Consider the following 18,046-nt stretch of genomic DNA (forward strand, 5'->3'; position numbering starts at 1 on the left):
ATAAAGACTATTAACAGGGGTTAATTAAAAAATAAATTATATAAAATTATTTTAATGTATTTAATAAAATTTAGTACTTAAGGGTTGTATACTGTATATTGATCTAATAGTGTTGCTTTCATCAGAAGGCATGAATATTTTCAGGATCATTCCTTCTGGTTTCAAATATTTTGGATTGATTTTAGACGCCACCTTGTAAAAACTATTAATGTACTTTTAAGGATTGTATATGAGAGTGCTGGTGACAATGACATAACACATTTTATTTTATTTCTGATACAACACAGAATTTGTTTTATTTTTTCATGAAAATGATTTTGTAATGCACAACAATAATGATATAATATAATTATTTGTGTGCACTGGTGAAGTAGTGATACCTGCATATAAACAATAGCAACATGCCCAGAAACTATATTAAAGCTTAGTTAGCTTTTAACGTATAAGAATAATTTATATCTTTATATATACGCTCAGGTTAATGATTTTGAGTTACAATAAATCTGGAGAAACAATATAGATTTTGGATGTTATTTTTTTAATGTACAAATCTTTTGTTAGTAATATTATTAAGGTATCTTCTTGTTAGTAATGTAATATTATTCTATTATTAATATTATTCTGTTAAGGTATCTTCTTGTTAATTGTTTGATTAAGGATTGTTATGTTAGAAAAGGAAAAAAAAAGTGCAACAAGACACGAAGGCAATTGATAATTATCTTCAAAAACACTCAAGTTTAATAAAAGGAAAATTCAGAATAACATGACAAATTAACCAATTCTTATTGTTTGTGTAAAGTTAATTTACACAGACTGATTTAACGAAACAACTATTAGAATTATACTTTTAAGGTTGAAGATTTATCCTATGTTAAGAAAATTACTATTTATTCACATTTTAACAATTAGGATAATAATTCTACATAATTAAAACAAATTAAAGAAGCTACGGAACACTAAAAAAAGAAAGGTTCCTTCAAGTTGTAGTGAGTAAGCCTGGTAATTAAGTGGAATATAGCATGGTGAAGATGAGCCTATTCATCATCTATCTGTGTCTGTGAATTTGGAAATATGATGCAGCGGCACAATGGACAAGAATACGGCGACTGACAGTTGGAACAACCTCGGAGCCAGCGGAACATGCAGTGATCATGAAAAACATGCGAGCAATTTGTGCGAACAACTTCTACACTTGAATCTTCATTACCATGGCCAAATTTCTCCAAGCAAATAGCGCATTCAGCATCATCATCTTGCTCATCAATTTTGGATCTCTCCAACAGATTCACGAATTGTGCTAGTTCAGAAAAGTTTTGACAGAGATCATCATCATAGATATCAGAATCTTGAACAACAATGTACGTGGTAACATGAAGGTTCACAACAATCTCCCGCGTGTTGGAGTCACACCTTTCACGACTTAGAATCCTTCTTGCAGTTTCGCCTATGTCAGGTAAAATTTGGTCCAATAACTCAGGGGACACAGGCATTGAAGAAAAGATTTCATGTAACAAGACTGTGTCTTCTCTGTTGAGATTTGTGAGTGGAGTACAACTACATAGGATGTCTGAAGGAACCAAGATTGCTTCACTGGCTGTAGTTGTAGTAGAAGAAAAGTCAACTTCAGGAGTTGGGTTTGAGCGTTCGATCATTTGGATCAATTTTTTGGTGCAATTGAAGATGATGGAGAAGCAATCACCAAAATAAAACTCTTGTGGTATGGCTGGATCTTCAATGGGAGTGATTTGCAAAGAAGAAAAGGTGAATTCCATGGAAAGGTAACGAGTAATTAGTTCGTTTATTCTATTGCTAGGTAGCCTTTATACAGTTCTGACTCTCTTTAATAGCTTAAGGAAAAAAAATCTTTTATTAACAAATTAAATCTTTATCTCAATTATAACTGATTTTAAATTTAGTTCTGATTTGATACATAGATTTTATATATTTTTTATAGATCTTAAATTATTAAAAAGATTTTATAAATCATTTGTATTGATAATATATTAAGAGAACAATGTATTATTATTGTTGCCAATGAGTTATAGTTCAAATGGCATAGTCTCTCCATACTCAATTAAGAAGTTGCGGGTTCAAGTTTTCTATCTTTGGTAAAAAAAAATGTATTATTATTGTTTTTTTTTTGTTGGTAAATATTATTGATTTTTTCCGTTGCTTCATTTATTGTGTTAAACTTTTTCATTCAAAAAAAAATATATTATTGATTTTTGCACTGATAATACAAATAATTTAATTAAATATCTTTAATAGAATTTAACTAAATACTTTAATACATGAATTATACGATTTAACTCATAAACCAAATCCTTAAGTTTGAAAGTTTCTCTGGGATTATATACTTTAATTTGAATTTGATCTTAAAAAAACAAAATATCTTTATATTTAATTTTTAAACCACTAAATAATCCTTTTAGAATAATTTTAAAATACTAATATACCCTTTAAGAATTAGAATTGTTTGATTGCGTGAATAATTTAAAATTTGAATTTTGATTTAATTAAAAAACTAATATACAAATTTTTAGGAATTAAAGGATTAAAATACCCTTATATAAGTAAAGTTGTTTACCTTTACTAGAAGTTAGAAAGTTGAATTTATGTTAAAAATATAATAATAATTACTCTATAATTAATTATAGAAAGACTAAAATAATACTTTTTTGGACTAGAGTTATTTACTTTCGTTAGATATTAGATTTTTCAACTTGATTTATTTTAGAATATGATGAGTGGTTAAGAGAAGGGGAGTTGAATCTTAGCATCCTTTTAATTGTTAACTCTTGCTGGCATTTGAAATAACTTCTGGAGACTTTTTGCTTTTTGTCTTGTACTTAACCACGAGACTTTTTCTTTTTATCTCGTACCCAGGTAAGAAATATTTTTTAGTTTTATCTCCTATGCAGCAGAAACAGAAATGGAGTAAAAGAGAAAGAGAGAATCACACCACGAAGAAATAGTTTTCAGTTTTATCTCCTATGCAGCAGAAACAGAAATGGAGTAAAAGAGAAAGAGAGAATCACACCACGAAGTATCCTGGTTTAGCTGCCAAGTGTAATGCAGCCTACATCCAGTTTCCATCACAACAATGATGGAATTTCACTATAATCATCATGATTACATACACCAATTTTCCCTAGGAACTACCCTTCCTATCCGGGACAAGTCAAGAATCTACCCCCAATCCTGAACTTGACTTGGTTACCTACCAAGCTTTCAACTGCTAAGTGCTAACCCAACTTGTAAGGGGATTCCCACAGAATCATGAAACACAACACAGATGTACAAAGGACCTCTAGGACATCTATGGCTTTTTCTTTTAATTTTGTATATGCTGCCTTTTTCCGCTCTATGGCTTTTTCTTATAAACCTCACTGTTTGCCTTTTTCCATGAGACTCAAGACAGACAAAACTAAACAGAAAAATTACAAAATGAAGAACATTGAAGGAGAAGAACTTTTGTTAGATTAGGTAGCTATGAGAACTCTGTGCTTACTCTCCTTGCTTCAAACCCTGGCTGTTCTCCCTTATTTATAGAAGGGGAAGCCTCCAAGATTGAAACTGTTGAACCAAGCTAATCTTCTTCTTCTTCAAGCAAAAACCGGTTCGGCCAGAGAGAGGAGAGGAACCCGAATGTAAAACCCAACATGCAATTACCTCTGTGTCTTTCCTTGTCACCAATCTTCATCAATCCGGGCCTTTCATCTTGACTTGCACTCCAAGAAGAATTCCTAGCCCTTGATGAGTTCTTGATGATGACAGCTCCTCCTGCTCTTATCCTCTGTCTCATCCTCCACATAGTTACAGTAGCTACCTCCTGTAGTGGTTGAGCAAAGATAGAGACGAGCCATGCCTCCAAGGATCTTCTTCCTCTGACCGAAGTGGATCTACACCATTTTTGGTATGGAGAGCTTGAGATCACTTCACCACATCTTACCTTTTGTGGTAAAAATCTCAGCCACACCATACTTCAGATTTTCTTTTTCTTGATGCCATCATCACAATGGCCTTGCTACTAGCTTCTTCTTCTTTCTGATAGCTTGCATTAGCTTCCATATTTTCTCTGTGAAGTGACCGAAAGTTTGAGAGAGAAGAGAGAGAAGAGAGAAAACTTTCAATGTAAATGAAGAATGAAATGAATTAATTTTCCACTTCCCTTGCTTAGTAACGTGTGAAGCAATAAAAGCAATCAAATCAATTTCAAACTTTCTCTTTTATCTTTCCAATGCTATTAATGCAAGTAAATTAAGTTTTGAAATCCATTGAAACTGTTTAACTTGAAATGCTAGGAAGTGCTTCAGGCAGCAAAATTATATTTTAATAAAATATCTAGAAAGGAAGAAAGATTGGTGAAGATCAAAGGAGATATGCTATGATTATTCACTATTGGCTTCATGTATAATGTATTTTGCTTACTTTTGTTGTCACTTTTAATACTTTGAATAAGTTATGAAGATATGTTATCGTTGTTGTTTCCAATATTATTATTTTGAATGGACTATTATAAACTACTTATTAAACTCATCAGCACGGCCATGTAGATTTTTTCATCCTAGTATTTTTGTTATGATTAGATGAGTTAGTATAATTACAAATTCTACAATTCTAATAATTGATACATGTTTCAATTGTTTTGCAGTTATAATACGTTTGATTTTGCTTACTAAGTATCCACTAAACCTAGCACAAAAAGACATTTTAGAATTTTTACTTTAGGAGGTAAAGTGTGATCTCTTACTAATGTCTTCTCTTTCATATTTTCTCTTACATCAACCTTTAAAATAAAGGGTAATCGATCACCCTTTACCCTATAAACTAAAATCCAACATTTAGTGGATCTAAATTCAAATGAAATTTACCCAAAATTCTGTTGACCAAATTAAGAAGATGTGTAGGAAATAAGGACTTAGTTTAATAATTCTTCCGAACAAAATTAAGAAGCAGTTATGGAATAAGGACTTTACTTAAAATTTCTTTCGACCAAAATAAAGAAGCTATTAATGAAAAAAGGTTCAAATGGGGAAAACAAAATTTTTTTAACAGTGTTAATTGGTTGAAAATTTATACACGCATAAAAGAATAACTTTTTAACACAACAATGATAAATTGCTTTACTTTATAATCAGAAAACAATTTCTCAAGTTTAATTCATAGCAGGTAATTGGAATTTCCACAAAATTTATATTGGTTGGCATAAGAAATGAAAAAATGTTGGAAGAAGAAATCAAGGGTTGAAAAACAAAAAAATGTTAAGTAGTTTGTCAACTCCAAAAAAAAACACTGGTAATACAATATTCTTCTAATCAAAATTTTGATTGGTGACAACCTCTCACAAATTAATTGCTTAGACCAATTTAACTTCATTTCATACCCTATAAAACTAGAAACCACGAATTTGGAGTATAAAAAATCACATCAAAGAAACAAAATTTCCAACCACAACACTACCAACCATGCGTTGAGAAGAAATGAATTATTTCCCACTAAATTATCTTTCATTACCGGTTATTCCGAATAAACTGTTGCATGACTTTTTTTAAGAAGCAGTGCGAAAGTGGTGGGAAGATGCATGTGCTTGAATAAATTCTGGCTTAAACGTCTACGTCAACCAGACACATGCATGCAGCTTATGCTAAGACAAAATGTGTTAGATCAACATATTTTGTTTCATGTTGGATATTCAATACTATTAATAGATTCAAATTCAATAGTTATAACAGATGCCTTTTCGGGAGAACTAGTTAATTTTGAGCCCCCTTTTGAAATTGAATCTTTTGGATGGTTTCGAATCGTGGGAGCAGTAAATGGAAACATATGTTTAAAGTACTATCGGGACAAGAATGACATAAGACTTCTCGTATGGAATCTAATAACAAGATACTCTAGAGAAATTTTCGACCTCCAGATGGAGCACAGTAGAACATATTTCCCAATTTATGGTTTTGGTTATGTCCCAAATACATCTGCATACAACATCATACATATGTGCAAAATGAATATTTCTTATCCTTACCTTTTTTTCTAGATATTGTTCAAGGAGTTTTAGATGGTTTTATTCTGTTAATTATTTTTCTGGAGTTGAAAAAATTGATCCTAATTTTGTTTTTCAAAACGATCATGCATATTGGATAACTGGTACAGGAGATAGTTATGCTACTCCCAAGTCTGTTTTATGTTACAGTTTCGAACATGAATCTTTTAGCGAGGTGTCTATTCTATTAGAAGTAATTTATACCTTTCACGGTTTACTAACTCACAAGAAAAAACTTGCACTCCTCTCGTATACACATAATGAATTTGGTTATGTCGCATTGATTTGGCACTTGCATAAGGACTGCGGTGGAAACACAAGATTCAAACAATACTATAGGTTCAAAAGCTAAAGCATAAGAGAAAATTCACTACTATTTGTGAATCATAATTTAGTTTTGTTGGTTAAAAATTCAAAGAAAAGAGAATTAGTCCTAAATTTCAGGTACAGAGAGCTTGTTTTAACATAATACAACATTGAACATGGCACTAGGAAGCTATTGGTGAGGAACAACCTGGCCAACCTGAGAAACGCCACATCCTATTACAGTTAAATCTACACACAAGTATTATCAAGGGATATTTCCGGTGTAAAATTTAGCCACAGTTAAGTCTATGAAGTTAATCATGTATTTTTCAATTATATTGAACATCTAAAAGGTGAAAACTTACTATATTATCTCCTCTTCCTTTGGTAATAATAATTCTTACTATGATACTAAAAGTTTATTTCATCCATCCGACTTATGCATCTAGCATTTTTTTATACTGATGGAAAAAATACTTGCTACACGATTTGTGATTTTCGTATATGTATACTAAATGTTATTCGCTATTTTATGACAATGCCAATACCCAACCCAAGGAATCTTTCAAAGTAACATGGTTTCAACTGATACTAAATAATAAATGGTGGTCTATGATTTTAAATTGGACAACTCATATAGAGAAACGAATTGTCAAGTTATTGCTCAATCATTAAAATCAACATATTTAATAGGAGAAATTGCTGCATTTATTAGTGATATCCAGGAATTGATGAAAGTATTACCTGAAACAAGGGTGACATTAGCTCCAAGGGAAGAAATTTTTTTAGCACATGCAGTGGCTAAATTGGCAGATGAAGAAGGGCTCAATCTGATTTGGGCTAGTGATACTGGTCATGGAGCTTATGTTTTGGATCTGGCCCACATTACTGGTCCGGTGACCTTACCAATAAAAAAGAAAATTTTTTTGGTAATTTGACGGAGCCTAAGCCCAAGGATAAGAAAACAAAAATAAAACAAGAAATATTCAAGCAAAGTCTCAAAGACTAAGTCACCCCTTTAGCTTCTTAATCTATCAGATTTTGAATTTCTGGAGGCAACTGATCAAGAAATTTGATTCCTTTATCGTACTCAATGCCGATATTTTTATTTGTAAAAAAAGCACCCTTTTAGAAAAAAACACCCATCATTCACTATGAATAATGTTAGTGAATAATTCATCTTTCACATTGTTAGATTAATCTTGATTTAATTTTGTACTGTTCAAATGGTAACAGGATAATTTTGTTAAACCATCCATGTGAAACAGGAAAAACATTATTTTAAAACGGTTTCTTTAAATCGAGGACATTGGACATGATTTCAACATATGACATGTTGATGAATAAGTTTGTTTGAATGTTTTCATAATTTAATTCAACACGATCGTGTCTATTAAGATCCAATCAACAGTTATACATAACAAACATAAAGAAGTTAAACATAATACCATGGTTTGATTGATAAAAAAAACAATTAAAGAAACAAGTTGGAAGATAAATGATAATCAAAGATTCAAAATTTTGAGCAACCTAAATTCATACTTTTGTTGGCAGATAAAAAAAAAAAGAAGAAGCAATAGTAAAATCAAAGTATTTATCAACCAAGAAATTCAAGGATCTAAGAAAACATGATCCAAGTAGCTTTTAAAGTTGATTGGACCTAGTAAGAGATTTGTAATCCACTGCACAATATCGTTGCGAGCAACATTCACTAGAGAAAAGTCTAACTCCTATCCAATCTTTATAACTTGATTGCAGTTCTCAACTTTTCTCCAAATGGCATCTGTAGGAGGCTTAATTGTCTGCTTCCAATTGACAGACTCAGGTAATAACTTTATCCAAAATTTCTAATAAAAGACATATGCAGAAAATAAAATGAATAAATAAGTGAAAATGAATATAGAAAAGTAAAAAAGGTATCTCACTGCATTGACAAATAGGTTGTAATCCTTTTTTGTATGATATTTAAGAATGCATATTATCGATTGAGTATAAGTTTCAATAGAAACCAACATATGAGGAAGAATTTCAATCTTCAAGTCAAATTTATAACCTAAATAACAAAGATTATATTTTTCGTTATAGCCATCAATCTATGCTCTATTTATGGAAGAATTCAAATAATCAGCAGCATTATATAGTACTTAACATACACAAAAAAAAGTGAGTGATATAAAGAAACCAAAAAATCAAACATTTTAATACAAATGAAACAACTTACTGTAATGGAACAAGTGGACTATAAATTATTATTGGCTCCACAATATCTCAGAGTACGAATATTCCCCTACCACTATTATCACCCTTCAGGCAATGCAAGAACACTGTTGGGGCTATCCCTTGCAAAGAGAACAGGGAGATGACATACAGTTCCTGCTACCCAAATCTAAACATTCCATCGATTGCTCTATCAGATTTACTTAATTCCCCAGTCTGTAGATTGATATAATTGTTCCATACCACAATATACAAAGTAATTATTTCCTTGTTAAAAGTAATAAACACTGGGGGTAAAATTAAGTAATGCTGCTTTAAACTATTAGAGGCTTGTGATTTCTCACCAGAAAACTATAGGCATCAAAGCATTTGGTGTCAAAGATCCCTCGAAAATACTTACTAAACGCATCAATTCTGATACATCATAGCCTGAAGTCCCACTACAATCTCCATACTGGAATGTGTAAGTGCATTGTTTGCTCTCATTAGAACAACTTGTATCCGAGGACTCTGACGAGAGGACTTTTGCCAGTAAAGAATTTTATAAAAGTAATCACGTTGTAAGTATAGTTTCTAAACCAGCAAAGAAATCCCTTCGTACAAAAGCTTTAGTTGTCACAAATAACAAAACCCAATAAAATTTATAACCGAAGTATTTAAACCTCGGGTCGTCTCTCAAGGAATTGCAGGAAAGTATGATTTATTATTGGTTATGGACAAAGGTATATTTTTGGGTTTTTTTTTGAATTAAAGAACAAGTAAATTAAATGACAAAAAAATAATAAATTAATAATTATAAAAACTCTTGGCAAGGTATAAGAACTGAAAATTCCATCCTAGTTATCCTTATCAGGTGTGATGAGAATTGTTTATTTCTCCCACTTAGTTAACCCTTACTAAATAAAAGAAATTCAAGTGGACTAATCAACTTGATTCCTCAAGTCCTAGTCAACTCCTGTGGAAATACTAGCTTTAGAAGGATCCAAATCAATCAGTAATTTCCAATTCTCAATCAACCGCTGAGTTTGACAACTCAAGTGTCACCAATTACTTAACCAAAGCCAAAAGAGAAGAAAATCTACTCGAATAAAAGTGTCTTGATCAATTGGAAGCATCAATAACATAAATTAAAGAAAATATTCATAAGTCTGAAATACCTCAAATTATATTAAATAAAGATATCAATTCTAACATGAGAAAGTTCATAAATCAAATTGGAAAAGCAAATAAACTAAGTGATAAAGTGAATAAAAGTAGAAGAGAAATTGAATTAAAGAAACATTGAACCTGGAATGAAGAAACAATCCTAAAATTAAGAGGAATCCTAAATCCTAAACCCTAAGAGAGAGGAAAGAACCTCTATATCTAAAAACTACATCTAAAAACCTAAAATTGTGAATAATGAATGTTGTCTCAATCTATCAATGAATGCTCTCTGATTCCCTCATTCTCCAACCTATTATTCTGTGTTTCTGGGCTTGGATTTGGGCCGAAAAAGGGCCCAGAAATCGCTGGGGGCGACTTCTGCAATTTTCTGCACGTGGCGTCTGTGTTCTGCCCAGAAATTGTTGATTGTGTTCTGCTCTAGGCACGCGTCCGCGTCGTCCATGCGTTCGCGTCGCTGCCATTTTCTTCAAAACTCCATTTTTGTGCGTTCCTTCCATTTTTGCGTGTTTCCTTTCTGTCCTCTAAACCATTCCTACCCTATAAAGCCTGAAATTACTCAACACACAGATCACGATATCGAATGGTACTAGAGGATAATTAAAATTAACATTTTTAAGGCATAGGAAATATGTTTTCACATATATCATGGAATGAGGAAGGAATTGTAAAACCATGCAAATCTTATGAATAAGTGGGTAAAGAATTGATAAAAATACTTAATTGAGTACAAGATGAATCATAAAATAGGGGTTTATCAACCTCCCCACACATAAACATTAGCATGTCCTCATGCTAAATCCAAGAGAAAAGAGTGAAGGTAGAATGGTAGAATCTTATGCAATGCAATCTATTCTAAATGCAAGCTACCTAAATGAATCATACAATTCTAATTACTATCCACTTATATATATATAAAGCTTACATGTGATTAAATTGAGTCAAATTCTTCAAGGAAACATATATGCCAGCCAAGGCTAAATCATGTTAAAACACATTCACAATTGAGTTGAGTTAAAAGATTTCACAAACTTGCAAGACAATTAATAATTAAACATGGATATATGGAATTGAGCTATTGAACCCTCACTGGATTTGTGTTTACACTCTAATCACTCAGAATTTGGGGTTAATCGCTCTATTCTTTCCTAGTCATGCTTTCTAAAACTTTGTTCTTCATCTAACCAATCAATAAATATTTAATGTGCACATGCAAACATCATGAGGTCTTTTTTAGGGTTGTAATGGGGCTAAGGTAAAGGTGATGGCATATATATAAGGCTAAGTGAGCTATAAATTGAATCCTTGATTAGTCTAAGATCTCACCTAACATATACATACTCTATACAATTAAAATTATGCTTATCTTCCCATAATTTTTCCATTTTCTTATCACATGCTCATGCATCAAATTATTTTTAACTTTATCCTATGTGCATTGATCTTTTTACTAAACTTATTATTGGGGTAATTTTGTCCCCTTATCTCTTTATTTAAAGGAAAAATAATTTTTTTAAGAGAAACACAATACATATCAATGCACATAGTATTTTACTTATTTTGGTCTTACATGAGCATGTACCCAAATTCCAAATAATTTATCAATTTAATATCTTTTTCTTATCAACCCAAGTTTCTATAATTTCTCCATACTTAGTGGATGCACAATCTCTATCTTAAGCTAACCAAGGATCTAATTTGGGGTATTTCATTTGTTTTTCTGCTTAAGGCTAGTGATGTGGTCATAGAACAGAATAAATGGGATTAAAAGGCTCAAGGGGGCTAATAAGGGTGACGTAAAAGGTAGGCTTATTTGGGATAAGTGAGCTAAAACAAGTAACGGCCTCAATCATATGCAAGTATGTAAATACATTCTATATTGGACATATAGACTGAAACAAAGTAAAGATTGCAAGCATAGAAAAGAAGGACGAAACACACAAGAATGAAAACTATGGTTAAATATAACCATGCAATTAAGCTAAAAAACTCACGGGTTGTGTGTTCTTTGGCTCAAAAATCATATATCAGTTATGTATATCATGCAAGTAGAGATCAAGAGTTTCTATTCAACTCAATGTGAATCTTTGAATGGCTCTTATAAAAATAAATATTTTCCTTGAAAAATGTTGTCAATTTACCAATATATATATATATATATATATATATATTTCTGAAAAACTAAAATTTCTAGTTTACTCTTATTTTCAATTAAACCAAATTATCATATGCTAAAGGGTAAACTAAACTAATTAATCCATATTTTCTATATCACAACTAGTAAGCTAAAAGTGCAAATTAAGCTAAATATCTAAGATATATACAGCCCAAAGTGCAAAATACAAAAATAAAGTAGAAATACAGCAAAAGAAAATGTGCAAGTACTGAAAGACAAATAAGATAAAATAAAATAAAAATACAGAAAATAAACAAAATAGGATAAAGAGAGTCTGAAAGTAGTTCACCAAAATAAGATTCGCCAGAGATGGCGACCTCCTCACACTTAAATAATAGCATCGTCCCCGATGCACAATCAAACAGGGTGTGAAGAAGTGGCATCTCCAAAAGGGTGTGCTGCTGGTGTCTCTGTGGGCTCTAGTAGTGATAGTGCCTGAGGCTCTACATGTATCAGTGTCTGTGGGTCTGATGGCTGTGTTCGCGGAGGCTCCTCATGCTGGTGCTCTGCCTGTTGGTGCTCTGCATGTGCCTCATCCTCATGATCATCTGCCTCCTCCTCAGATGGCTCCGATGGTGTGTCAGGCTCGGAGGGGATGTCAGGGTTGCCTGACTGGATCATCAGCTTCAGATGCTCATAACGCCGCTTGTTGCGGTGCTCCATCCGATCTAGGCGCGCGAAGAGTCAATGCACTAGGTGGTAGATAGGCTCGAGAGCAGGTGGGGGTGCTAGGGTAGCAGGTGCTGAAGGGGCGGCAGAAGAGGTGGCTGCCTCAGCGGAGGCAGTGAGAAAGGGTGGTCTATAGCCCAAAGCCTGGAACTTCCTGCCATGTGGGATAATCTTCTTGCAGTCGGCGGCAGGTGGCTTCTCATCCGCAAGCTCCCAGGGCACCTCAGCTCGGCGGCCCAGCTGAGTAATCAAATAGGGGAAGGGTAGAGTGCCTCGGACATGGACCCTGGCCATATAGTACCGGAAAAATCGGGAAAGATACAGGTCCTTGCCCTCCATCACGCACCAGATAAGTGTAATAATGGCAGCTGGCACCTCAGTCTCGTGAGTGCTCGGCATCACATAGTTGCTCAGAATCTGCTGCCATAGCCGAGCCTCATCATTCAGATAAATAATTTTTATTCCCTTTGGGGTTGTTGTTGTCTTACCCATAACCCATGGGACAGCAGGGTCAATAGCTATGGTGCACTTCATTTCTTTCCAATCAAACCTCATAAATCTCATATCTTCTTCAGCCTTCTGGTAACCATCCGCCTGATCGGATTTAGGCTGGAGTTGGAGGATGTCTTCAATTGCCTCCTTAGTAACTAGAATTTGTTTTCCTCTGAGCTGGACCGCATCCAGGGTTGTTTTAAAGTAGTTGCAGTAAAATTCTCTGACCCAGGATGCATTGACCTCAGTCAAGTTCCTCTCCAAAAAGTACCAGTCTCTCTGTTTGATTTGGTCTATGGTGTACTGTAGTAATTCGGCTGGAATGCAGAGGGTCTTTTCTAGATATAGGTTCCTTGAAGTTGCAAAGACCGGATACTTCAGTTCACAGTATCGGTTGGCAAACTTGACTAGGTCTGTGGCAGGCACTAACTGATCAGCCTTTTCTTGCGGAGTAAAATTCTTCTCTTGCCAGGAATCATCATGGAGGATATCCAAAATAGTGGTAGAGGATTCTCCTCTTTTTCTCTTGCCTGTGCCTGTTTTGGCTTTTCTTTTGCCTTTGGGGTCAGACATCCTGAAAAGCAGAGGTTGCAGGATACAGTTTATTAAACTAAAGCAGAAAAACAGGTAAACAAATAGTATTGGAGCAGTATAAGCATAGAGGGGCAAAAGAGAAATAAAATAGCAATATTAGCATGAGGTGAGTTGGAGAGATGTAAAATTTTGGACTCTATGCAAGCTAAATGTCAAAGAATAAAAATCACAATCCAAGATCTATGATATGCGGAATTCTTGTTTATCAGGAACACCAATAATTATGCCTTGAAATGGGTTGAAAATAGTTAGTTGAAAACTAATAGAGAAGTTAGAAAGTTAATGCAGTTAAGAGTTAAAAAGTGAAGTTAAGGTAAGTGGCATGGTGTTGTGGTTCCTAATTAACAAAAACAGCATAAACTTGAATAACAAGCAACTCACATTCAAGCAAATATTGCAGATTATTGATGATAAATCATATAAATAAAAGAATTGCAAAATTGAACAGAATCATCAATAATGCGATTTAACTAATAAGGGAACCAGAAAGAATAAGAAAGCTAGCCCATTCATCCATGAATTGGGTTGGTTGAAACCAATTAGTGCAGAATTCGAAAATACCAAAACCAATTCATGAATGGTAGTTGAGGAAAACAATTTGTGAAAAAAATCGGGCAGCATTCCGGCTATAAATTAGGCATTCCCGGGTAATAAACAGCAACAAAAATCAGTTCATATGACATTAAAGTAATGCATAAAAAAATAACAAATAGCAATTCACATGAATTCAGAATAAACAAACTCAAGCTGCGGCAAGAAATGCAATTCAGGTTGAATAATGTGAAAATAGCATTAAACAGTAAAGAACAGCATATGAGCAACATTATGAGCACAACAATTTCAGAATTGCGAAACAGATAAAACAAACAACAAGAACAGCGCAATTATCAGACCTAAATCCACTAACCACATTCTAGCTACCTAACCACCTAAAATCCACTACTAACATACATCTCTAACTATCCTAATTTGAACAGAATTTGAAAAATATGCAACTAACTAATTGGAACAGGATAGGAATCGGTGTGCAGCGGAACCTGGTAGGCGCAATAACAAAAATTGAACGCAGAGAGAGGGTGGTGGTGTGGTAGTGCTGGTGGCGGCACGGCGGCAATGGGAGGCGGCACGGCGGCGCTGGCAGTGCGGCGGTGGTCCAGGTGGGGCAAGGGATGAGAGAGGGAGAGGAAGAGAAGGGAGCGGGGCAGTCTGGGTAGTGGCATTGGGGGTGGTGGTGGCGGTGGCGCGGTAGCTTTGGGGGTGGTGGCGGTGGCTGGTTCGGCTCGGTGGTGGTTGGGGGCAGAAAAGAGGGAGGAAGGAGAAGAAGAGGAAGAGAGGGGGGGAAAGAGGGGCGACGCGAGGGCGGTGTGGCGGCGGTGGCGCAGTGGCTGGTCGGCGGTGGTGGTTGGGTGGTTGCAGAGGGGAAGAGAGAAGGCTGTGAGGGAAGGAGGGGGGAAATGGGGCGACGCTGGGTTGGGGTTTCTGTGTCGGGGTTAAGTGAATTCAAATCCACACGGACGCGTGGGTCACGCGAACGCGTGGATGAGGCGGAAGTGCAACGACGCGAACGCGTGAGTGAGGGATAATGGAATTGACGCGTACGCGTGAAGCACGTGTACGCGTCACCTAGAATTGTGCTAAACGCACAACTCCAACGTCATTTTGGCGCAACTCTCTGTTTCAATTAAGAGGGCAAAAATTATCATGCGACGCGTACGCGTCGCTCACGCTTACGCGTGGTGTGTGTGAAGTGAAAGTGACGCGTACGCGTCATCGACGCGCACGCATGGCCCAATTGTGCCTAACGCATACCAGCTGCACGATTCTAGCCCAACTTTCTGGGCATTGGATTGTGACGTCGATTTAGAATCGACGCCCAAGCATGGCCCATGCGCACGCGTGGTGTGATTTTTTTTTTATGCAGTATGCAGGATGCAGATGCTGATGTTATGAATGATTCTAGGGAAAATGAAATAAAAATAAAATGAAACTAAAAACAAACAAAACGAAATAAAATTAAAATTTGAAAAGGAACGATCATACCATGGTGAGTTGTCTCCCACCTAGCACTTTTAGTTAAAGTCCTTAAGTTGGACATTTGATGAGCTCTTTGTTATGGCTGCTTGTGCTTGAACTCATCCAAAAATCTCCACCAATGCTTGCAATTCCAATAGCCTCCAGGCTCCCAAACTAGGCATGTAAAGCCTTCGAGCAAGTCAAAGCAGGTTTTTAGGCTCCACGGGTGTTGATTATCAAAATGAATCCCATGATCCCAAACCTTGCTTTTGTACCCGTTTTTGTCTTGATTTTCATTTTTCCAGTCGGGCGGTACGCAACCTAAATTTCCACTGAGATACCCAAACATCTTCCGAAACCCATTAAATCGAGCTCTATACCAATCCTTGCACTTCCAATCGGAGCGTGGAACCGTATTGAACCTTGGATACCAACTTCTATTACTAACCATCTCTCTCTTACTCTTAAAGCCGCAAAGAGCGCTAAGCTGGCCATCTGTTTCAAGCAAGCCGTATTCAAGTGGGAAAGTAAAGATGAAGGCTAAGGATTTTACCCACTTGAAGTTTGTATTAGGTGGTAATGGCCGTGGAAGAGGTGTTTCCAGTGGTTCTTCAAGTTCCACATCCTTGTACTCCTCTGTGAATTCTTCCAATTCCTGACAAACCTCTTCAATTGCAACCACGTCTTGCTCAAAGTCTTCAATTTTTTCCTCATCACTCAAGTCATAAGTTGGAGGCTGAGAAAAATCTATCTCCACATCATCTTCATATTCACTTGGGGAAGAATCTTCTAGCTCAAAGAGTTCAATTGTGACTGCAAGGTCACCATTAGGAGAGCTTGGTTCATGATCATCACTACCAAGGAAACTTGCTTCTTGATCTGTTCCGTCCAATTCTTCATAAGATACATGCCTTGGGGGTTGTGCACTATCCTCCTTAGCATCAATTGCAAATTTCTAGGCAGAATTCTCCACAACTCTTGATTCCCATGGAGGTTCAGCGTCTCCTAAGTCTTCAACCAATTCTTCTTCTTCGATAATTGCAGCTTCCTCTATTTGTTCCAGTACAAAGTCATGCTTCTCACTGTCCACCGGAGCTTCTCGTGTCTCCTTCGTACTGGGGGCTAATCGATTTATCGCTTGCTCCAATTGATGAAGGGTTGCATGAAATTAGTTCACTGTGTCCTTGAGACGATCTTGTAATTCTTGGTTCGATGGACATGGATATGGTGCATATAGAAGTGGTGGTTCTTGGGAGTAGTTGGATTGGAGTTGGAATGGATAAGGGTTAGGGTCATATGGAGGTGAATGGTGGTGGTTGGCTTGTGAGTATGGTGGTTCGAAGCTATGTTGAGGAGGTGGTTTATAGGCGTATGATGGGGTTTGTTGGTAACCACAAGGGGGTCCACCATATCTATCATCTTGGTACGCACCTCGGAATGGCTCTTGACCATAGTAAACTGGTGGAGGTTGGTTGTCACGAAGGGGTCCACCGTAACTATTGTTTGGGTGTGCATCGTAGAATGGTCATTGTCCCTGGTACTTTGGAAAGTGTTGTTGCCGAAAGGGTTGATCAGATCCTCGTAGTTCCTTCCATCTTTGATTGTTTCGACCTTGATGCATTAGTAGCTAATAAAAATTAAAAATTAAAAACAAAAATAAGAACAAATAAACAAGCAAAAGAAAATATTTACAGTAACCAATAATAAGGCACACAATTGCAATTCCCCGGCAATGGCGCCATTTTTTACGAGAGGACTTTTGCCAGTAAAGAATTTTATAAAAATAATCACGTTGTAAGTATAGTTTCTAAACCAGCAAAGAAATCCCTTCGTACAAAAGCTTTGGTTGTCACAAGTAACAAAACCCAATAAAATTTATAACCGAAGTATTTAAACCTCGGGTTGTCTCTCAAGGAATTGTAGAAAAGTATGATTTATTATTGGTTATGGAAAAAGGTATATTTTTGGGTTTTTTTGAATTAAAGAACAAGTAAATTAAATGACAAGAAAAATAATAAATTAATAATTATAAAAACTCTTGGCAAGGTATAAGAACTGGAAATCCCATTCTAGTTATCCTTATCAGGTGTGATGAGAATTGTTTATTGCTCCCACTTAGTTAACCCTTACTAAATAAAGGAAAGTCAAGTGGACTAATCAACTTGATTCCTCAAGTCCTAGTCATCTCCTGTGGAAAGACTAGCTTTAGAAGGATCCAAATCAATCAGCAATTTTCAATTCTCAATCAACCGCTGAGTTTGACAACTCAAGTGTCACTAATTACTTAACCAAAGCCAAAAGGGAAGAAAATCTACTCGAATAAAAGTTCCTTGATCAATTGGAAGCATCAAATAAAGAAAACATTCATA

General features: G+C 35.4%; 1 protein-coding gene across 1 annotated transcript; it reads right to left on the reverse strand.

The window, feature by feature from the left end:
* Positions 1–1,034: 1,034 nt before the first annotated feature.
* Positions 1,035–1,652, reverse strand: LOC112748139 (uncharacterized). The gene has a single exon (XM_025796347.1). It carries the CDS (start codon positions 1,650–1,652, stop codon positions 1,035–1,037), a length of 618 nt encoding a protein of 205 aa, XP_025652132.1.
* Positions 1,653–18,046: the final 16,394 nt, after the last annotated feature.

This window comes from Arachis hypogaea, chromosome 15, assembly GCF_003086295.3.
Source record: "Arachis hypogaea cultivar Tifrunner chromosome 15, arahy.Tifrunner.gnm2.J5K5, whole genome shotgun sequence".
Lineage (NCBI taxonomy): Eukaryota > Viridiplantae > Streptophyta > Magnoliopsida > Fabales > Fabaceae > Arachis > Arachis hypogaea.

Coding starts and splice junctions, on each gene's coding strand:
- LOC112748139 (XM_025796347.1), bottom strand. CDS start 1,652: ATGATCGAACGCTCAAACCCAACTCCTGAAGTTGACTTTTCTTCTACT.